This window comes from Acomys russatus, chromosome 1 (genome assembly GCF_903995435.1).
Source record: "Acomys russatus chromosome 1, mAcoRus1.1, whole genome shotgun sequence".
Taxonomy (NCBI): domain Eukaryota; kingdom Metazoa; phylum Chordata; class Mammalia; order Rodentia; family Muridae; genus Acomys; species Acomys russatus.
In genome coordinates, this window is record NC_067137.1 from 24,748,712 (window position 1) to 24,772,996 (window position 24,285).

Genomic DNA, 24,285 nt, shown 5'->3' on the forward strand with positions numbered 1-24,285 from the left:
AAGCTCTCTCCTACCTCGCAGATGCACTGCATTCCCCCCTTCCAGGCCCACTAGTCTGCTTCTAGGGTTTTAGTCCAGTGTCCTCCCTTGTCCTGGGCTGGTCTCAGTGACCTCACTCCCAGCTCAGAGGATGTGGCAGAAGTGATACTGGTCTCCCAGCAAGGCAACAGCAGGCAGCTCTGCCCAGCACTACTTGCTCTCTAGATCCCTCTGCTACAGGCAGTCTCCTAAAACATGGGTGTCAAACATGAGGGGCACACAGCACATGAATAGGCCACATGTGGCTCGATTCTAGTAAGCATTCCAGCTGTGGTGGGCTTTCCAGGCATTACAATGCAGTAGGCATTGAAGGGAAGAAGCCTCCAGTCCTTAAAGCCATATCCATGCACCCCAGTATTTCAGTCATAGAGTCCAGAAAGCATGGAGTAGAGACAGCCAGTCCAATACCTGTGGTTCTCAATCTGTGGGTTGCAACCCATTTGCCAAATTTCTATCTCCAGAAATATTTACGTTACGATTCATAACAGTAGCAAAATTACAATCACAATTTTAGGACTGGGGTCACCACAACACAAGAAACTGTACTGAAGGGTCGCAGCATTAGGAAGGTTGAGAACCACTGCTCTATATCCTGCTCAAATACCTGACACAAAATCATGGGTAAAACCTGATGGTTATGGTGTTTTATGTCACCGAATTTTCTGTGTGTAGTTTATTATACAACAGAGTATCACCAAGTGTTACCGTAGTGCAGTTCTAATGACAAAGTTACACAGGCATGAACCTAGTATTTCATAGAAGACGACCTAATTCCCTTGCGAGCTGGACTATAGGCCCTGAGAGTTACACCACCACTCCTTGTGTCTAGGTGGAGTGGCCTCTGTCCCTCACTCATTCCTCATCTTAGCACCTTGGTCAGTTTGATGGAGAATGAGCTGAACATGCCCACCTTAACCTGCTCCTCTTCCTTTTATCCTGGAGTCTGCAGATTCCACACAAGACCATTCTCCTTTGATTGCCAGAAGCATCACACTTAAGGTCTACCCCTGCTAGACAGGCTAGCAGCTATGTGTGGAAGGAGGTATTCAATTCAGAGGATACTTCCAAGTCCATGAAATCCTGTCAATTAAACCTCTCTCTAACACCCTGCCACCAGCCTAATTCCAGGCTGAAATTAAGAGCCGGGGGGCAGGGGGGGGGGGGGGAATGGAGGGGGATTGATCTCAAAAAGAACTGCTGTCAGAAGTAGAGTTAGAGCCAGGCACAGTACAAGTCTTTAATCCCATCTTGAGCTAAGGCAGGAGGGCTAGGCTATCCAGGGAAACCCTGACAAGAGGTGGGGATAGTGCTAGAAATAAATATCCATTTCAAGAAATGTCTATAGGGGGCTGGAGAGATGGCTCAGTGGCTAAGGGGCTAAGAGTGCCGCCTGTTCTTCCAAAGGTCCTGAGTTCAATTCCCAGCCACCACATGGTGGCTCACATCTATCTATAATGTGATCCAATGTCCTCTTCTGGCCTGCAGGTGTATATGCAGACAGAACACTGTATACATAATAAATAAATCTTAGATAAAATAAAATAAAGCTCACATACACAAAAAAAGAATATAAAAAAAAGAAATGTATGTAATTGTTGTCTTCACCTCTCTTGACTCCCTCCCCCTCCCATCCACTTTTGTTGTTGTGTTGTTTTGTTTTGTTTTTTGAGACAGGGTCTCACTATGTCGCTCTGGCTGTCCTGAAAGTAACTCTATAGACCAGGCTGGCCTTGAACTCAGAGAGACCCACCAGCCTCTGCCTCCTGAGTGCTGGGATTAGAGACATGTACCAGTATAATAAACTGTCTTTCTTTCCTGCTCACTTGAATTAGGCTTTAGTCCCCACCCTTTCAAAGAAATGTTCCTATGCCAAATAAAGTATTAGTTTTATCTGCTTACTCGACTACTAAACACTTGACAAGAGTTCATCACTCCTTCACTCAGTGTTATACATTATTGTAGCTTTAAATATATGCAGTAAGTATAAGTCTATCTCAGACTCTCTCAAACTACAGACTCATGCCCAAGCCTACTCAACCTCTCAACATGGACACTACTTAAATGCAACATGGCTGAAACAGAAGATCCGTTGGGCTGGAGAGCCACTCATGCCTTTAACCATAGCATTTGGGAGGGTGGAATCCTGAGTTTCAGGCCAGCCTGGGACACAGAATGCGACCTTGCCTCAAAAACCAGAACTGAACTGTTGCAAGATATTTGATCCCATTGTGAACCCTGAGGTTGCGAACTGTAAAAACCTGTTTCTTGTTTGTTGTGGTCCAGCCTTAACACACACCTTTAATCCTAGAACTTTCTGTTTATTGTAAACAGGTGATTATGGTATGGCGCAGCCCCAACACACACCTTTTTAATCCAAGAGCTTTCTATACACAGGTTTAATAAAAAATAACCCTAGGTCAAGAGACAGAGCAAGAAACCAGCTGATAGGGATTAGTAGGAGGGATGCTGAGTTGAAGGGTATTTAAGACAGCATGGGTAAGAAGAAGGGGCTTTTCAGGCTTTAAGAGAGCAAGCCTTTGGCCTTCAGGTTTTTTGCTTTCTCCTCTTGGGCTGTCAGCTGAGCTAGCAAGCTTTTGGCTTTGGGCTTTGAGCTTTTTGGTTTTTCCTCTGGGACTTGAGCTGAGTAATGTTGGGGTGCTTTCTCTGCCTCTCTGATCTAGCAGGTTTTCACCCCTGCATCTGGCTCCTCATTGGTAAATTGAAACGATTGGGGTTTTCATTTTTTTTAAAACAACACTGAACATTTGGCTCTAAGACTTAGACATTCACCACCCACAGCCTTCCTTTCTTTGAGCAATGACAATTCTACCATGCAAGTGGTTTAGGATGGTCCTAGTGTGTCTTAGTCCACTCCTTGGTCCCACTGTGCTAATTTATAACTTACCCTAATTCAGTCCCTTTTACCATTTCTAGGCTAGATGATAACTCACTAGTAAAATGCTTGCCTGGCATATGAGCAGTGGGTTCAAACTCGAGACAGACAGACAGACACACACACACACACACTGAGAGAGAGAGAGAGAGAGAGAGAGAGAGAGAGAGAGAGAGAGAGAGAGAGATCATTTTACTACCTCTACTACTACCATCCTATCATATGGTGTTTAATTATGACAGCTAATTTTGATTTTCAACTTGATTAGATCAGTATATGCCTAGACCATTAATGAGGCACACCTCTGAATATGTCTACATTGCCAGGGAGAATTAAACAAGACGACAACCTACTCTGAATTTGGGCAGCACCACTTCACAAGCTGGGGTCCCTCACTGAATAAACAAGGGGGAAGGAGAAAGCTGGTTAAGTAGGAGTGTCCCCTTTTCTCTGTTCCCTAATGTGTCCAGATGGAAGCAAGGGGTTCCCCGCCCCCATTCTTCCCCTGCCAGGATGGACTAGATTTCCTGAACCACGAGACAAAATAAATCCTTGTTCCCTTAAGTTTGTCTATTGGAAAATTTGTCACAACAATGAGGCAAGTACCTAATAAATTAGTGTAATAATTTTTCCAGATTAATCTCCATGTTTCTCCTTTACTCACATCATTTGCTTTTTACGCAGCATGCAGACTGGCTGTCTTAAAACCTGAGTGAGATGGGCGTGGTGGTGCACTCCTTTAACCCCAGCACTTGGGAAGCAGAGCCAGGTGGATCGCTGAGTTCGAGGCTACACAGAGAAAGCCTGCCTTGAAAAGGAAAAAAAAAAAAAAAAAAAAAAAAAAAAAAAAAAAGAAAGAAAGAAAATCTTAATGAAATTAAATTATGCTACCACAAGTTCTACCAAAACTCCTCATTTCACTCAGAAGACCTGACAATGGCCAACCAGAGCCTGGCTCACACCCTGGCTCTCTCCTTCCCTGGTTTATGCTACTCAGCCTCAGGGCTTCCCTTGCTGCTCTGTGATGGATCAGGGCACTCCTGCCCCAGGCAGGGCCTTAGATTCATCACTCCTGCTCTCCCCCAGCAGGTTCCAGTCTTTGCTCCTCTCTTTCAAAACAAGGCCCTGTGACTTCTGTACTCAGTCTCTAACCCCCTCATCCCATATTCCTGACTTAGCATCTTCCTATCTTCTGAGTCCTAGGCAAACTGGCAGAGGGGATCCATCCATTCAAGGACCCAGCCTCCTTCCATCAAAGGCCCTTCCTTGCCTCACCTAATTCCTTTGGAGACATTTCCATTAGGCCAGTGAGTACAGCAGGAGAGGATAAAGACAATGAGGATGAAGAAGGCAAAAGCTGCTTTAAACTGCTTGGCTTAGATGTAACAGCCACCAGTGAAGAGTGCCAATGAGAGCCCACCTGATTGCAAGGAAGATGAGTTACAGGAATGGTTACATGTTCAGGAAGAAAGGAAAGCTTGGCTTAGTGAGCCCTGGGATCACCAAGCATGCCAACACGGCCAACCCCTCCCACAGCAGACACAGGAAAGAAGGTGTACCGTCCATCTAGTCAGTGTATCTGAGACAGAGTGTGTGGTGCAGCCTTCCTCACAACTGTATATGACTCTTGGTGATGCAATCTGTGAACTGAAAGGGAGTTATCTGTACCTTCTCCCACTCCCAGGATACAGTGGGGGATAGAAAACAGGAACTTTATGTTTGGTCTTTTTCTTTCTTTCCGGATTTGGTTTCTTTGTTTTGACAAGGTATCATGTAGATCAGACTGGCCTCAAAGTCATTATTCTACCTCCCAATGCTGGGATTAGAGCTGTGCACCACTATATCTGACTGTAAATCTCTTCTTTACCCCCGTGGCCAAGTGTGCCAGGACATGCCCTCTCTTGAGGATACACAACCTTCATAATGCGCTCATCCCTGCCCCTTCCTGGCATCAGAGCAGGTTCTGGGTTTTCTAAAGTGATTGTCTAGCTCAAATAATCAAAGGCCCTTTCAGTCCGGGCTCACGGACTCTTTGCCAACATGATTCCCTCAGAAACACAGCAGGCCTTTGATCTATTTGTTTCCCCATTAGTTCTGTGTGCCAGAAACTACCGTTCTTTCCTGAACCTTACTTTCAAGCTTGACTTATTTTTCATGTCTCTCACTTTCAACTAGCAGGAGCCACGTAGAAGCCACATGAAACAAGGTCCTGACTTTGTGTGTACAACAGAATCACTTGGAAACTTTGAGAACTGTCTTCATACAGATTTCATGGACCTCAACACTACAAATGGAAGCTCTACAGATAGCCCTTAAATCTTGTCTTTTCAACTGAGTACAAACTACTAGGCTTTGTAAACATTCTCAGTTCTCCTCTCTTGCTCCATAGGGTATAAAGACAGCCTCATTCTCCTTATACTGCCCAGATGTCATAACTTTTATTTCTTTTATCTTTGTTTATAAGCCAGTCAATTCTCTCATGAGCTCATCTCTTTCCTGCGATACCATACACTGGTAACAGAGTCACACTGTGATCCTTTCCAACATGTGGCTCAGTTGGTATAAAGCTACTTTCAGTACCTCTAATGACAAATTTACCAACTGGTTACAGCTGTATAACATGACTGTCCCCCCATCATCTGACACATCTGCTTACTGGTATACTCCTGTATGTCAGTATGTCAGGCCACACCACACACTCTTAATTTTTACTAGTGATCTACTCCTAGTATTAAGTACTAGGAAAAATGAAAATTTTAATCATTTAACACAAGGGATTTTCTTTTTGCTTGTTCTGAGTGTGTGTGTGTGTGTGTGTGTGTGTGTGTGTGTGTGTGTGTTGAAAATTGAACCCACTTACAAATACCAGGAAAGTGTTCTATCACTGAGTCCTAATGGAATCTTCTGAAGTGAAGATGCAGAGGACAGAGAAGACCCTCTATCATTAATTGTCTTGTGGAAAGATACACACTTGTTCACATTCCACTGGTGAGAACTATTTACACAGTCCCATCCATGTAAAATTGGAGAAAGAGGTGTGGAAAGCAGTGTAGATGTCCAGTAGGAATAGGAAAAAAGAAGCATCAGTAAGCCCTAGCAACTGTTTCATATTATAAAACATTTTCATGAGGGCAGGAATCTTTGACTGGTTTGCTCATGGAGGTACCACTGTGCTGACTACATATGTAAGCACTCAAAATATCTTCTGAATGAACAAATGATGATTGGACAGGAGAAGATTGGGTATAGTGCCATATGGCACTGGGGGGAGGGAGGGTGAAAGCAAATTAAATAGACTGAAGCCTGACTTACAAACACTGAAATACACATACATCAAACCTACAGTGTAACTTCTTTGACAAACCAGTCAAACAAACTAAAATCTGCTGCTGCAAACATAGATATTTCAAATATTGGTAGACACAGTGGAAAACACAGCAAAGCACTTGCCTTGCATGTATAAAGGGTGTCCCAGGTTCAATCCCTGTTCCACCAAAAGAAAATTAGGTATCTTTTTGTTAAGTGGAAATTACTGTATTCAGTCTCAAAATTCACCCACGTCCTTCTCAAAGGGACAGGGTACTGTTCATATGCTTAATTTTGAGAACAAGTTACACACACACACACACACACACACACACACACACACACAGTCAGTACACATGTGCCACTCCTTTATGTGCAAGCCATCAAAACCCAGAACTGACTTATTTATGGTATCAGACTCAAAAAATATAAGCTAATAATACTAAATTTCTAGAAATCTTAAGTTACTATAAAAAAAGAAAGAAAGAAACTCATAAGGCAGAAAAATACAGCAAAGATGAAATAAAAATGAGAAATATTTAGAAAGAAAATGTTCACAGGAGTATTGTGAGGATCAAATAAGTAAGAATTTATTTATAGATTGAGCCATTTTTGTTGGTTGGTTGGTTGGCTGGTGAAGGATAAGGTATTAACACAGGCTGGCCTGAATTCATGGTAATCCTGCTGCCTTGGCCTCCCAAGTACTGGTATTACAGGCATAAATCACCACACCCAGCTTGTATTTTTCTGTATGTATGCTATAACTCAAGAGAAAAATTCAAGAGTATATGAAAAGTGCTTCTGCAAACCATAAAGCAGTATTCTGTTAACAGTCTTTAGACAAATGAAAAATTCTTACTTTTGAAAAGGCCACAAATTGGATAAATGAGCAAGTTCAGACTAAGGGAGTAAGAAGCTCTTTGCTCTCCATACCTGGACACTGAGAAGGAGAGTCTCACAGAAGCACACCACAAACCAAATCACCATGGAAAGTGGCTGAGCAAAGCCTAGCTCAGTGAAGGAAACTAAAATCTACCCAAAAAAGGCTGTCTAGTCACTTAGCACAGTGGGCTGGTGTGCTGGACATAAGGGGGGGGGGGTGATAATCACATTATTTCTATTTAATAGCAATAAAAAATTACTGGAGGGTCTTCCCACTTAAAAAAAAATTTTTTTTTAATTACCTTAAACCTGAACTCAGTACTGGAACGCACAGCTAGGGAGCAGGGTGCTTGTCAGCCCTAGCTGAAGCCCAATCCCTGGAGGCTGAGTCCTTAGCACCCACCCAGAGTCTGGCAACGCAGTCAAGTGTGCACAGGGTTCCATGCTCTGTGTTTCCTTTCTTTACCCTCGTTAACCATTTCCTGGTGTTGGTTCATTTACTTTTTCTTGGTTGAATTCTTAGAAGAATAAAGGTGTGGGGAAACTGAGGCAGTAAGGCTTTCTAGTACCTGTAATCTAGCAGACCCTAGATCCTGAACAGAACTTCTAGCCCTGCATGGTCTTCTACCATTTAGTAAAGCAAGCAACCAACAAAAACTATAGTAAGTGAAAAGATGTGAGGAAAAATACTTAATGAAACTCTTATTACATGATCTATAAACACCCAAAGAAAAGCAGATTGATATCCCCACCCAAATGTTGGGTTTTGTTAGATTTGGTTTGCTTTAAGACAGGGTCTCATTACGCAGAGCAGAGCGGCCCGGGACTCACATAGATCCATTGCTTCTGCCCCTCAGTACTCAGGCTAAAGGTGTATGCCACTGAGCCAGGCATGGTGGCACATGCCTGTGATCCCAGCACTCAGGGAGGTAGAGGCAGGCAGATAGTTGTGAGTTCGAGGCCAGCCTGGTCCAGGACAGCTGAGGCTGCACAGAAAAACCTTGTCTCAAAAAACAAAACAAAAATAAAATAAAATAAAATAAAAGAGGGCAGGGGGAGATGTATACCACTGAGCTTGGCCACCACCCAAGTATTATTTGAAAGCTACTTTAGTAGAATAATAACGTGCCAATGATTATAAAGTCCAGTCTTTCTCTGAGCTAAAGAGACACACATATATAACCCCTGCATTACAAGCTGCTTTCCCTTTACCATATAAACACAATCAACTGAGAAAAAAATTGGCTTGAAGAAAATGCTTTAAACCCAGCTGAAGGCTCAAGGGAATAAACATGAGGAAGAAACCCTTTGCATAATTTTTCAAATGGGAAGAAACTTATTTTTTACTTTGAAAAGAACTATTTTAAATGCAGTTAATATTTGCACCTCCCAGAACATTTCAAAACCCAGTGAGGAGGAACAACATATCTGCAACCCGGGCATCCATGTTGACTCTAAGATTTTGTGACATTACATCCTATTAGGCAGGGCATCTGCAGGACACTAGACCAAGTGCTGGTAGATGTGAGCCAAGTGAATAGCTGGGAGGACACAATCAAAGACAAGCAGTTAGCTACCCAAGAGGAATGCTCCTTCATCTGGTGCTGGTTGCTGTGAGGGCCACTGGCATGGCCACGCCAAAAGCAGTTCTGGCAGAGCTGATAGTTGTGGCACTGCTGGCATCGATACCGGAAGCCCATCATGCTCTCGCAGTGACAGTAGGAGCACTCCACAGGATGGAAGACTGAGGAGGAGAAAATAATATCAACTGAAGACCAGAGTCAATACCGAGAAAAGTAATTCTTAATATAATAACCAAGGTGGAAACATACAGAACCAAAAACTCTAAATTGTCTGACTTCTGACATTATCGTTATAATAAATAATGAGAGTGATGGCAAGTACGTGCTCAGAAGCCACGCCGTCACTGGCACAGCTCCAACATCATCAGCACAGTCAATTTTTGTAAAGCTTTAGGTTAATAATAAATGCCACAGTATATTAATAGAAATTATTGGGTATACTCTGGCAATTTTGGCCAAATGTGTCTTTGTGACTTTCTTCTGGTCTCTTCTGAGCATGTTAAGAGCCAGTGCTCACCCAGTGGGAGAGTGAGCAGATGGGGCAGTAAGAGGCAACCCAGGCAGGCCACCAATGAGTGGGTCCTTCACTAGAGCTGTTCAGAGATTGCTGAAAGTGTCGCTTTTGTAACTGCATCACACACCAGTTGCCTTCTTATGTGTACACATCCACATTATAAACCAACATGAAAAATATAACTTTAGCTTAAACAAATGAATATAAGTCCTTCGAATTATTTTTGGCTTCTTCTATTTCATTTCTTAAATGGGGTTTTATGTCCCCCACATATGGGGTTGTGAACACAGCATAGCCAACGATCCCAGCCAGTTTTTGACACTCTTACATCTACCTCCCAAGTACTGGATTGCAGGTATCTGCCACCATGCACAGGTTAGCACTTATCTTTAAATAGTAATTCCAATACACAGGAAGGACCCATACCAAACAATCCTCAAAACCAGGCATACCATAATTTTAGGATTTGTTTGCCACCATAATAAGTAAAACATATAAACAAATGTCAATGTGATAGACAAACAGCCTTATTTCTAGACATTTCAGAGACTCCATAGCGTGTCTCCATCTCTAAGAGGAAATAACGCCACTAGTCATGTAAGAACACAATCAACAAACAACATTGCATTCAAAGTGGCAGTAAAATGGTCCTACGGCTAATAGCACATCAGAATGAATGAGGCTCTTTTTACTCCCCATAGCAGATACGGGATGGTTTATGAAAAGTAATTGGATATGAAACTACTAAAACATTTTGAGTATAAAATCATTGGTCTTCAGAGAACCAAGGACAGCTTAGCAATTGAACTACTTACACAGCTATTCAGAAACTTTTATTTAAGAATTTAGCTGCTTTAAAAGTCCAGTCTTTCAGAAAAATAACCCTGAAACTGAGATATTTGTGAAGTATCCAGACTTGAGCAAAAGGTATATAGAAGTTTAAAACAACAACAACAACAACACAAAAAATTGGATAAAAAAAAGTGTGTGAGAAAAAATGAGGAGATTCTGCTTTTCAGCAGCTTCTCGACTGCGCCTTGTTCCCTCATGTGGAATAGAGGGAGACAGACAACAGCCTGGAGAGGGCGGGGCCTGCGTGGGAAAGCGACAGCCTTCTCTTAACACATGACCGAGCTATGGAAATAAACAACAGAAAGCACTAAGAGGATTCTAAGGAGTAAATGTCGTTTCAATTTAAGGTGAAAACATCTTCTTTTCTGGGAAATCAAATTACTGGGAAGGACCTCAGGAGCACATACAAGGTAAATGGCAGAGAAGGGCATGGGGAGACCGCGCAGCCACAAGCATAGGGACCTGTGTTCAGATCCTAGAACCTACAGTAAAGCTGTGTGTGGCCACACAGCCTGCAGCCCTAGCCCTGGGAGGGAGGCAGGGGAGCCCTGGGAGGGAGGCAGGGGAGAAAGGCAGGGCCCTGAGGCTTGCTGGCCAGCCAGGCTAGCCAACTGGTAAGTTCTGTCTCTTGCTTCCATATGCACACGCGCGCACACACACACACACACACACACACACACGCACACACGCACACACGCACACACGCACACACGCACACACGCACACACGCACACACGTGCACTCACTCACTCACTCACAAACATACTCTAAATGCACAGACATATATTACACACACATACCCAAAAAAAAAAAAAAAAATCATCAAGGACAACAACAACAAAAAAAGGAACATAGGAGGCCAAGAACGAAATTATATTTTAGCAAGGTTTTAATTATTAAAAATCATCAAAAGTTTTTGGCGGCTAATACTGCAAAGCTGTCACAATTCTGATAAATTAAATGGGGTGGGGTGGGATTGTTGACCATATCAGGTAAATGCGAACAGACTACTGTCTGCGATCGTAGGGTGAAAAAATGTGTCTATACCACCAGAATCCTATCTAAGTGACAAGACTCCGCTTTTGTAATGAAATATTCTTCTTCTGCAAACAAAAGCTTCAATCTCAAAGAACAACTTGCCAGCAAACGTCACAATGTTTCACATTAATAGCTAAGGACACTTCAAACAGTTTCCTCCTCTATACAGCATAAGGGATGAAGGGCCACGCCGTGCTCACCATTCTCAACATGGGCAAGCCTGTGCATGAGAGGTAGCCAGACAAGGCACTGGGGAGGAGGGTCGGCCATCATGGTGTCCAAAAACATATTCAACATTATCTTTTTCTGTGAAAAGAAGAAAAAACAAGTACACTTTATATCTTGCAAGTGTTTTTAAACTTCTAGAATAACTTAGGATTCTCCCAACCAAACAGGAATGAACTGTATATCAAATTTTACAATGAAATATTTCACTTCATCATAGTCACGACTACAAACACTTTATTATACACACACCACTTCTATCTGAAAATGCATCTGTCTCTGCGGGCATGATTCTGCCTCTAAAATCAGCCATTAAGTGTTTTACCCTCTTCCTTTGACAGGTAAGAAAAAGGAGCATAGTATTTAAATGGCTAGTCAGGTCCAACCCAAACCAGAACCAGAGACAGAGCCCATTATGCTTCCAGTCACCATTTCTCCTGTCCTGTGAGGAAGCTGGACATCACACTCCTGTTCATAAAATATCTGACAACAGAACCCAAGGATGCTTGGTTAGGAGCCATATTTCTAGCACCTCAGCAGTGCCTGGCACACAATTGTCACTTAATAAGTAACTGCTGAGTAGCTGGAGAGTGGGCTTCAAAAACATATAGGCAAAACACTCATACACATAAAATAATAATAAATTTAAAATAAATAATAATTGTTGAATAAATAGTAATAAACCAAGGCAAAACATTTATATAGCTGCACTCTCAATGGATTGTATTTTTCTCTTTCAACAGAAAGCTGTCACTATGTGGAACACTGACACTGTATCACAACACATAGACAACTAGAAAATAGTCTAGAGGGAGCTGAAGAGATGGCTCAGTGGTTAAGAGCACTGGCTGCTCTTCCAGGGGTCCTGAGTTCTATTCCCAGCAACCACATATAACCATCTATAATGGGGTCTGATGCCCTCTACTGACTTTCAGGTATACATATAGGCAGGCATTCATATACATAAATAAATCTTTTTAAAAAATAGTCTAGAGAGACAAGATAGAGGTACAGTTATAGCTTGCAGACAGAGCAAATTTGAAGCAGTATTTCCAATTAAGAAATTTTTATTTCTTCTAAGCCACAAGATACCTTTCCAGCTCTATAGGGAACGGAAAAGGAATAGGTCACAGCACCACACAATGGCACAGGAAGTCTGCAGTGATAACACACATGCATAGGGCCCACTTCAAACAGCACTCAGGGAAGGCGGAAAGCCAGGAGAGGTGACAAACACCGTTAATTCCAGCCTTGGAAGTCTGAGTCAGGAGGATCACGCGTTCTATGTCAGCCTGAGACACAAGATGAAATCCTGTCTCAAAGAAAACAAGAGACAGTGAAATGTTTCTTCAGGGAAATGTGCTCACCTAGCAAGCCTGGGGACCTGAGTTTGATCCCCCAAAACTCATGTAAAGATAAACGGAGAGAACTCATTTCACAGAGTTGTCCTCTGTCCTCCACATGAATGCACGGGCAAGCAAGTATGTGCATGCCTGTTTGTGCACGCACGCGCGCGCGCGCGCGCATACACACACACACAGAGCAAGACCTTTTTTTTTTTTTTAAAGAAAAGAATATCAAGCAGTTTGCACACCTGTAATCTCTGCACTCGAGAGGCAGAGGCAGCCGGATCTCTCTGAGCTCGAGCCCAGCCTGATCTACAGAACAAGTTCTAGGACAGCCAGGGATACACAGAAAAGCTCTGTCTCGAAAAACCGAAAAACCGAAGGAAAAAAAAAAAAAAAAAAAAAAAAAACCTAGCTAGGAAGTAATGGTGCATGCCTTTAATCACAGCACTACAGCACTCAGGAGGTAGAAGCAGGCAGATCTCCAAGTTCCAGGCCAGCCTGATCTTCTGAGAGCGAGTTCTAGGACAGCCAGGACTACACAGAAAAACTCTGTTTCAAAAAAAAAAAAAAAAAAGAATGAATGAATGAAAAGGAAGGGGAAGGGGAAGGAGAAACGGAGGAGGAAAGGGAAGGGGAAAGGGGAGAGAAGGGAAGGTAAGAAAATAACAGAGACCAAGTATAGCGCACAGGAGCTGTACGACCCTAAGGAGCCTTTCCACACCCCGGTCCAACATGTGAAGACGAGGTAGAGGCTGCGGGCAGAGCTAAATGGCAGAACACTTGCCTGGCACATGGGATATCCTCCTCAGCACCAGGAAAACAAAAACAAACAAACAAAAGAAAAAACCTGCAAAGGAAGACGGGACACAGGACTAGGTAGGGGGAAAAATGACATTCAGAATTTCAACCCACTTTCTCCCAAGCAAAAACTGATGACACCGGGGGACTTAGGACTGCTCACCATGACATCTGCCCATAGTGCTCCCATCATACCAAATACAAGAGCACACACTCCTGGGTCTGCTGGCAACTGTGGATATCTTGACCCCAGAATATACTGACTGGAAGACACTCTGACTGAGAATCTCTAAAGAAGACTCTAGAAGGTAAATAGAAAGGGAGGTAAAGTAGAGGCAGAGTGGGAGAGAGATTTAGTAGTATGGAACCTAGAAAAAAGTGGCTTTCACTGACGGGACTACAGGCCTAGGGCACAAGGTGGGGAGGGGAAAATTAGAACAAGGAACATCATTCCGACAGCCTCCACACCACTGCTGGCCAATACAGAGAGAAGCCTGCCCAGAAACGCCATGAAAACGTTATCCAATGCACACTTTCCATATCAAGGCACTCAAGTTCCTGCATTTTCTGAGATTCAGGCAGATTGGGGAGGACTGAGCAGACAACACTGAAAAGTAGAAACTGCCCACCCCCACACGACTGTGACTGGAGGGCCAGATACAGAAAACACCGTAACAATGGACATGTAAACAACCGAGATTAACCCCAAAGCGCGCTGCAGGGAGGATAATGAGTTCATGGTCAGCCTGGTCCTCACAGAAAGACCCTGGCACTAAGAGCCCAGGAGGGGACAGCTAGATGGCTCAGTTGGTAAAGCTACTCACCATGTAAGCCTGGCAGCTTTAGTTCAATCCCTGAATCCCACATAAAGGAAGAAGGAGAAAACACACACTCACACACACACACACACACACAATCTCTCTCTCTCTCTCTCTCTCTCTCTCTCTCTCTCTCTCTCTCTCTCTCCTCTCTCCGCTCTCTCTCTCTCTCTCTCTCTCTCTCTCTCTCTCTCTCTCTCTCTCTCTCTCAACAAATCAAATTAAAACAGAGCATGTGAAGAAAAAGGTTTTTGAACAGTATGAGGTAGGATAAATGAAACTGAAAATCTCTTATCCTCTATTACAACTTTAATGCTTAAAATTTCTATATCTTTATATATACTTGTTAAATGACACACTTTCTTTTTTCTTTTATTTATTTATTTATTTATTTATTTATGTTTTTCAAGCAAATGACACACTTTTACAAACCCACTCATAATAGTAATGCTATTTTCTCCAAAGTTTTTATTTCCTGTACTTTTCAATTGTCAAGATCAAATGTGTATTTTTTTAAAGATGTATTTATTTATTATTATGTATACAGTGCTCTGCCTACATGTACACCTACAAGCCATTAGAGGGCATCAGATCACATTATAGATGGTTATAAGCCACCATGTGGTTGCTGGGAATTGAACTCAGGACCTCTGGAAGAGCAAAAAGTGCTCTTAACCATTGACCCATCTCTGCAGCCCCAAATGTGTATTTTTGAATTTAGCAGACCCTCATAAATAAACTTAGCTCAATCTCCAAAGTTTCTCCCAGGTCCTAAAAGCTTCTGAAAAGCTAGAGGAGCAAACACCCAAGAGCACAATCACAGTGCTCTGCTGCCTCACACCAGGCCTGAGATGAGGCTCAGACATAATAGTTCTGGGCTTGTTTGGCCTCTCAAGGGCCAGAAAGTGGCTCTCAAAGCATGGCCAGGACAGCCCTGAGAGTGCTTAAACATGTATTTTCAGAGCCCACAGGGCAAGAATATCTCCATTTTACTTAGAATATGACTGTGCTTCAGGCTTGTTCTCTCCTGAGAGTACAACGGGGCTTTCCAGATACAGCGCAACACAGCCACAATTACCTGCAAGAGACACTGAAAGGGCCCTTTCCAAATTATGTAGCAGTATGAGGAAAATATAAATAATACTTTCATTCGTCGTTTTTTAAAAGATTTTTGTTTTACACAAAGTCTTCATTTTTAATCTTTTAACACCTGCCTGATAAACTAAACAAAAACAACACATTAATAATTCTCTCTGAGAAAGCTCCAGCTATCTCCACTGTTGAATGTAATCTCCTGGGTTTTTTTTGTTTGTTTGTTTGTTTGTTTTTTGTTTGTTTGGCTGGTTGGTTGGTTGGTTGGTTAGTTTGGTTTGGTTTGGTTTTCTTTATTATTTATTTATTTAGGTTTTTCGAGACAGGGTTTCTCTATGTAGCCTTGACTGTCCTGGACTCGCTTTGTAGACCAGGCTAGCCTCAAACTCACAGCGATCCACCTGCCTCTGCCTCCCAAGTACTGGGATTAAAGGCGTGCACCACTACGCTCGGTGATTTTGTTTTCTTTAAAATGAGTTTGTTTATCATCTCTTGTAATTCTGATCCTTGATGTTAACAATTACTCTTTTATTTCATTTTTACATGCTTCCTCAGAAGTCTAGCCTCACTGAAGCAGCTTTTAAAAGCACAAGTAAAATAATTTAGCAATAGATTGTCCTTGCTACAATTTCCAATAATTACTTTGTATTTTCTGTTGTTTGGTATATAAATGTTTCTCAACTACTGACTTTATAACTTAAGTAATGTTTGATATTAGGCTCAAAATGGTATTTTAAAAGCTTTCAGATAAAAACAGTAAAACTGTATTTATTTACTATTGTCATTTATGACAACAGAGGAAGAGCAAAGGTTATAGAGTTGGTTTTCTCCATCCACCTTTCACGTGGAATCTGGGGACTGAACTCAGGCCGGCAGGCTAAAGTAGCAAGTGCGTTTACCAGCTGAGCCACTTCCATGGTCCCCCAAAACATTTAAGACTAATTGTAAACTAGTTCTTATAACTACATAGAACTGTAGGCATATTTTATCTGACAAAAGCAGACATACATCAACTTGAGTTATAGAACTAATGCTAAAAGGCAGCCTTCCATTATCACTGGCTGGACATTAAATTTGTCCACCACAGGTTTAAATTTTAAATTGGAAAGCTGAGGATATGGCTCAGAAGTAAAGTGTATGAGGCCCTGGGTTCAATCTTCAATACTACAAAACAAAACAGAAGTAAAACTAAGAGTAATCCACAATGACACAACTGTACAGCTAGTATAATTTTAATTAGAGGTATTTTTATCATAGTTGCAAAAAGTACTGTAAAAAAATACTTTAAAAAGTCTGAAATAAGCCACGCGTGGTACCGCACACCTTTAATCCCAGCACTTGGGAGACAGAGGCAGACAGATATCTGTGAGTTCGAGGCCAACCTGGTCACCAAGAGAGTTCCAGGACAGCCAAGGCTACACAGAGAAACCTGGTCTCAAACAAACAAACAAACAAGTCTAAAATAAGCTGGGCTATACTTTCCTCATTGCAATAATTATTTCATTTGAGAAAATAATGGAATAATATGGATAAAAATGAGAGTGCAAATACAACTATTAAGTTTTAATCTATCAGAACGCAAACCAAAAATACTAATTTTCTCATTTATACATGACTTCAAGTCATTATTCAAGTGTTTAGCAAGCATGGATCATTTTCTAGGTATGGCGTTGTTTATCACTGGAGATGTAAAGTTTCAGCCTCTCCCTCTGGGTACCTCTGAGCTATATGAAACATGGCATGGGAGTGCAGAATATTGAAGGATCAGAGCATCAAACAGGAGAGGTATCTTAACTAGGAAATGAACCCAGAGGCCTTTGTTGGAGAGGAAGAGGCAGTCAGGGATGTTTGCATTTCATTAGAAGCTAACAAATAAACAAAGACGAGAATTGTGATTACTTTCACTCACCCAAAATACAGGTAACTCAAAACAATAAAAATGTAAGCCAAAGCTGCCCTGAGAGAACACGCTCACCTATCAGACTGGCAGAGACCAAGCAGTACTCTGGCAAGGGTCTCCAGAGAGCAGATGTGGCTTGGCAGGGTCGGCCCCAGGAATGACTGTAGACCCTCATCAGAAGGCACAAAGGAATTCATAAACGGTTTTTTTCCCAAAAGGGTGGAGGCATTTTGAGAATCTCTCTCTATAGCTAAAGCTCACCACATTCAGCTAGATTAGCTGATGATGACCCTGGGTTCTTCCTGGCTCTTCCTCCCCCATGCTGGGATCACAAGCATACTACCATCAAGTTCTCGGGATCAAATCTGGGCCTTCATGCTTACAAGGCAAGCTCTTTACCAACTGAGCCGTTTCTCCAGATTAGAGCTGTATTTCAGAAAACAATTTAACATCAAACTCCCTATGATTAAAAGGGTCAATAAGACAAACGAGCCTTCTTCAGATGAGCCACTATGGGATAGAAGGCCAAGGTTCTCAGTGGTTTGAATGACAAGTCTTCCTGTTCTGGAAGTTTTGTTTTCTCAGCTATGTTATGTAAACATGTTTTTGTTTTAATCCCAGGTGTGAAATATGGGATTGTCCACAGCAGCAAACTATTTGCCTCTTGCTGGCTTTGAAGAGGGGCTCTTTGCCAGCTGCTGATAGTTTAATTCTGAGGACTCTGGAGTTGGAATAAATGCCAGACTCAGAGAGAACCAGGGGGCTCTGAGAAAGAAGGCTGCTGCAGGTGCACCTGGCTGCTGCTCCCGGCTGCTGTTGATGCACTGTGATGAGAAGGAGTTAGAGATGTCCTGACTATGGAGATTAGTGTTGCCCCAAAGAACCCGAAGACCCTCAACAGCAGGAAGTAGGCAAAGAGAACTACGCCCCTTCTCCCCACTAACCTTTTTTCTCTCCTACCTGGTGCTGGCACTGCAACCACACTGTGAGCCAGTCACACCAGGACCTTTAATGAAGTGAAATTTCTATTTAAGATTCTATAGTTTTTATTACCTTCAAATGCACTGCTTGATGTGACAAATTATTTTGCAGTATTTTGGTCATCACCTGTCCTGGCTAGTTTTATGTCAACGTGATACAACCTAGAAAGTTATCTGAAAGGAAGAAATCTCAATTGAGACAATACCTCTATAAGATCCAATTGTAGGACACATCTTCTTATTAGTAACAATGGGGGAGGACCTAGCCCATTGTGGGTGGGGCCACCCGTGGACGTCTGATCCCAGGTTCTCTAAGAAAGCAGGCTGAGCAAGCCAGTAGACAGCACCCTCCATGGCCTCTGCATCAGCTCCAGCCTCCAGGCTCCTGCCCTGTTTGAGTTCCTGTCCTGACTTTTCTTAATAAACCCTTTCCTCCCCAATTTGTTTTTCAGTCATCATAACAATAGACTTCACCAATCTTTGATAATAAAAAATAAAATAATTTAGTTTCACCTGTTTGTAAATATCCTCTTTCAAATAAGATACTGTAAATACCTAATTGTTGCTCTGCAAAATAAACGCAGTAATTGTCCAACTCACTCTCCTCTGTTCTGGGTTCACACCTTCTGTGTTTGCAGTAACCTATTTTTTAAATTTTTAAATTATTATTTATACAGTATTCTGCCTGCATGCCAGAAAAGGGCACCAGATCTCATTATAAATGTTTATGAGCCACCATGTGGTTGCTGGGAATTGAACTCAGGACCTTTGGAAGAACAGCCAGTGTTCTTGCCTACTGAGCCATCTCTCCAGCCCCCTACAATATCTTAGTGCCAGGTGACTGTATGTATTTTTAAGAACATTGAAATGATAAGATATGGATCATACCAAAAGTAGATCTAACTCAGTAGCAGGATCAACATGAGATCTAGGAAATTAGAGAGAAAATTAAATTCATTTATGTTTATCTTCAGTAAGTTTTAAGCCTCTAAACTCGGTTGGATGGTTTTAACAACTAAGAATCACTTCAACAGACTTTAAAGCTTAAGTCCTATACTTCCTCCCTTCTTCATGAAAAGGAACAAATTCCTACATGGATCAATCTCATCAAACTAAACACTAAGTCATAGCTGCATGACCTAGTATAATCAAGATGCCTGACTTGTTCTACTGCAAATGGGTATTCCTTTATACATAGCTATTTCAGCTGAATTTTTTAAAATGGTTTTTTGAGACAGAGTTTCTCTGTATAATTTTGGCTATCACAGAACTCTGTAGACCTTGAACTCTCAGAGATCCACCTGCCTCTGCCTCCTGGGTGCTGAGATTAAAGACACCATAACTGACAAAGCTAAAGATAAATATCAAAATCAAGAAATTAACAGTCAGGGGCAGAACTTTGTTCAAATTTTTCCAACTGTTCTATTTTTGTCTTTTGTAACAGGAAAAAAAAAAACCAAACAAAAAAAAAACAAAAAAACCCAAAGAATCCTGGATCATTCAGTTTCAACTCTTTTTAGACTGTCACCCAGAATATTCCCTCTGTCTTTTCTTTTACAATTCTAATCTTTTTGGGTGTACAGTCCAGCTACATTGTTACATGAATTTGGCAAGACTCACATGCTGCTATATTGAGGGGCCACAAACTGGACCCTTGACTGTTCCCACAATACTCCACTCAAGCTGTGAGATCTCAGAAGGGGAGCCCGTCTCAGCACGTCCAGTTGTCAGTTTCTCCCCTCCCTGGTGTATGACTGATGGCTGGGCTGAAGTCATATCCCCAGCCTGTTTCCTTTGGTAATTAAGAAGTATCTTCTGAGAAGATACTTTTTCCTATTGGTTTAAAAAAGATTTTTCCACATAATTTTCTGTTTTTTGTAACTTTCTAAATGCAGTATTACAGTTCTTTTATCTAGCCTCTATCTTGAATAACTGCTCTTATGAGTATCTACTTTGTCCCCAGTCTCTGGGGCAGAGTTAAACTCTTAGGGACATACTTATACCAGACTCCAGGAAAAAACCAAGAAGTCAGACTCCTGCATACCCTGCAGGGGCAGACAAGCACTGTACAGAAGACAATGATCCAGTATCACTATAGCTTTAGGTCAAAATTCCTGTACTTAAAATTTAAATAACTTACTTGAAAAGAAAAAGGGAAAAAACATACATTCAGTTGCAATAACACAAAAAACTTAAGCTATTTTTCTTTAAAATCTTCAAAAGGCTTTTTGTTTGTTTGTTTGTTTGTTTGTTTGTTTGTTTTTGGTACCTTTGGCCTCCTGGCTGCTGTACCTGGTACCCCTCTCTCCCCTCTTCCTTCCCATCCCCCATCTCCTCACATGGCCCAGCTTAGTCTGGTCATGTTCACTATGGACTCTCCCAGATACTCCTGCCTCTACCTATGCTCTCTTTTTTTATCTGTAATAAACTTTCTCCTCCACCATTAAAAATTAAAAAACAAAAACTTCAAATGTTACCTTACCTGGGAACAAGCGTCCTCAGGTGAACTTGTCCCCCCTCCCCGCCTCTGCGCAGCACTTTCCCTTAAAGCTGCTTGCTAGAAGGCACCTGGGGAATCTGGTCAGCCCAAGGCTCCATCAGTGGCCCTTACCTGCTGTGGGAAACAGGTGCGGACTGCGTGCTCCGTGTAACCGAAGGACGGCCCTTCCCAGACAGCTGCTGGGAGCTTCAGGGCTTCTTTCAGAAACTGGTCGAGCTTGCCAAATATCAACAAACCACTGGAATCTGACACCTGGGAGAAAATGTCTGTAACAACAAAAGCAAACAAAGTCAAACTATGAGGAAACATGGTCTCTTAGAAATTATAAATAGCAGCCGGGCGTGGGGGTGCACACCTGTAATTCGAGAGCTCTGGGAGGCAGAGGCAGGCAGATCTCTGTGAGTTTGAGGCCAGCTTGGTCTACAAAGAAATTCCAGGACAGCTAAGGCTACACAAAAAAAACCCTGTCTCAAAAAAACAAAACAACAACAACAAAAAATTATAAATGGCTGTTATATCTATACCACTAAAAATACATCATTCACAAGTACCACAAAATTACAATTTTCATTTGACATTCAAATTATCCTCCTTATAAACAATATGTAATTACTTTGTTCACAAATCCCCTCAATCCTATACACTTAAGATTCTACCTAAACATTAAGTGGAAAAACCATTCACGTATGTCCACTTACTTTTCTAAAAGATTTTTAAACAAGGGAAGAAATTATACAAACGAATGCAGTATCCAGAGACCAGAGGAGGGTGACAGATCACCTGGAACTGGAGTTACAGGCATTTGTGAGCAGCCTGCTGTAGGTGTGGAAAATCAATCCAGGTGTCTGCAAGAGCAGCAAGTGCTCTTAACTACTGAGCCATCTCTCCAGCCCCATCTAAAGACTTTCTAAATCAATGTAACTGAAGGACAATTATCTTTTATTTATGTTCCAAGGAGAGTTTGAAGCAGCATGTCTTTATTCTTAGTGTCTGTGTTTATAAGAGACAGACACAGACCATAGAACGCAGAGGCAGGAGGAGACTATATAGCAATTTTAAGACCAGCCTGAACTGCATGAGACCTTGTTTCCTAAAACAAACAAGAGCAGATGAGCCAGAATATGAAAGTCTGCAGTGAGACAGTTTTTCCTAGAAATGGTTGCAAACACAACACCAGCACAACAGCCAGATCAATGAGCATATCACCACGAAGGTTGAGAACGTCACAGGTTACTACTGCTACAGGCAGCTAGTGACTGCTGGGAAAAGAACTAGCCTCTCTCAGGGATGAATCCCCATATTGGTTGTCAGCCCTGAAACCATACACATGCTAACAACAAAAACAGATTCAGCAGGTTGTATTTATATATTTGTGCACATACATATATACACACATACATGTGTATTAAATAACAATAATCATCCAAGAAAAAGAGGTTATCAACTTGAAAGTTGGGGAGCATATGGGAGGAAGGACTGGATGGAGAAAAGGGAGAGGGAAAGTGATATAATTTTATTTCAATTAAAACATATTTTAAGAAATAATAACCTATAATTGCTGTTTGAATGAGAAATGTCCCCCATAGGCTCATACATCAAACACTTGGTCACCAACCGGTGGTGCTGTCTGAGAACATTATGGGGCTTTTAAGAGGTAGATATTTTGGGAGACAGCAGGTTACTAAGAGCAGGTTTGGTGATTTCATAGTCTCACTTTTTTTTGACATTATAATATATTATACTTCTCCCTTCCCTTTCCTTTCATACATCCCCCTTGCTCTTTCAAATTCATGACCTCTTTTCTCATTAATTGTTATTAATGCACACATATATATTACATATGTATATTTATTTATAGATATATTTAGGATATATATGTATCTTAAATACAACCCCTCGGTCTGTATAATGTCTTATACGTATGAGTGTTTCATATGTATGCATCCTTGTATATATGTCTTCAGGACTGATGATCTAGTATTAGATAACCAATTGGTGTGTTGTTCTCTAAGGAAGACTATTTCTCCGACTCTCAGTGTTCCTTAGTTGCCTGTAGTTTTTTGTGCAGAGCTGAGGCCATGTGGGCTTTTCCCTGTCCACTCTGGCATATCTATTGGTACTGTCTTCATTCAGCTCATGTTTAGTCAGTCATGTTGGTGAAAATGGGTGTAACTGTTTTGAAGTTGGCACTCCACCAGCCTGCCTTTCAGCTGCAGCAGCTTGGGCAGTTTATGTCATCACTGACCACCATGCATTTCCACTGTCACCAGAGTTGTGCATAACAACATGCACCCCTTTAAAAGGCCTCCCACCACCCCAGATCACTCTCTCTGTCTTATTTGTTCTGTCTGTCCCTGGTCTCTCTGTCTGTCTCTATCTCTCATGTCCCCATTCCGAAATGGCCTTTCTCTGTCTTCCCTCATCCAATGAACCTCTTGAGCTGGATCTGTTGCATGGTGTAATCTCTTAGCTGCACACTGGCCCTGGACCACAAACTCCCTGATCCTCTGTATCTTACAATCTTTACATCCCCTTTTCTGCAATGTTCACTGACCCTTAGATATAGAAGTATTTTTATAGATGTATCTATAGCCAGTGTTTTGGCTACTTTATTGGGTTCTTCTTCTACCACCCTTCCAAACTCCCAATACTAGGTAGGGGAGAAAGAAGGTTAGAGGGGAAGGGAGGGGTCAATATCATTAGACTACTTCCTGCTGACTAGGGGTGTCAAGTTCCTTGGGGCAAGTTTGATCTTCGCGGTTAGGATATCTAGTTTCTTCTTACTGTTTCTTCTACTCTTCTCTTTGCACATGACCACTTGACAAACAGCAACCAACCACAAAAACAGTAACCAGCAACCACTACCACCACCAGCAGCAGCAGCAACAGCCGCAGCCTCCATTGCCTCTCTTATGGCTCTGGCATTTATATACCCTCTCAAAAGTCACTAGAATTCCAAGTATCTGCAGCTGGCAAAATCATGCCCTTACCAGAGCATGAGGCAAATCATAGTCAGCTGCTGTGGACAAGCTGAAGCAGCCCCATATCCCATACCTGAGATTAAAACAAAAACATTTTCCCATAACATTTCTGTGTTTTCAAAGAAACCAAAATTCTTACTACATTACCCCCTTTCTATGTTAAGCCATTAATTGTGCTATGTTTTTTCAGAAATTATGAACAAAGAAATTTTTAATGAACTAAACACTTTTTGCATCAGTGGCCAAGGTTTTCAGGAGACCTCTCCTGCTCAATTCTAATTGTATAAATGTTGATGCTATCCACGGTTTTTCATTTCCTGTGGAAACATAAGCAAAACTGCATCTCATCCTCAATGCAAAATTATTGTAGACTTCCATTCTGATGTCAACACATCCTTATAGTATATAAGCTGACTTAATTCTACAGTTTTTCCTATAACCTGGTGGCTCTCAGCTGCTCTTATCTGAAACGACTTGGAATTTATGCTGCAGGGTCTCGAGCCTGGCCCCCAAAGCCATTTCCTGATGGCAAGAA

The 24,285-nt window shown here is 41.8% G+C and overlaps 1 protein-coding gene across 7 annotated transcripts in view; it reads right to left on the reverse strand.

The window, feature by feature from the left end:
• The window catches only part of Dtnb (dystrobrevin beta), a 211,532-nt gene that overhangs the window by 129,693 nt on the left and 57,554 nt on the right, over window positions 1-24,285 (reverse strand). For all 7 annotated transcript variants that reach the window (XR_007830408.1, XR_007830406.1, XR_007830405.1 and 4 more), the window contains exons 6-8: window positions 20,881-21,035; window positions 11,308-11,413; window positions 8,698-8,864 (exon numbers count right to left, since the gene is read on the reverse strand). Coding sequence is in view for 2 of the 7 variants with exons in the window: in XM_051142956.1 (XP_050998913.1) it covers window positions 8,698-8,864; window positions 11,308-11,413; window positions 20,881-21,035 (428 nt within the window). In the remaining 5 variants the exon portion in view is untranslated. The remainder of the gene's footprint in view (window positions 1-8,697; window positions 8,865-11,307; window positions 11,414-20,880; window positions 21,036-24,285) is intronic.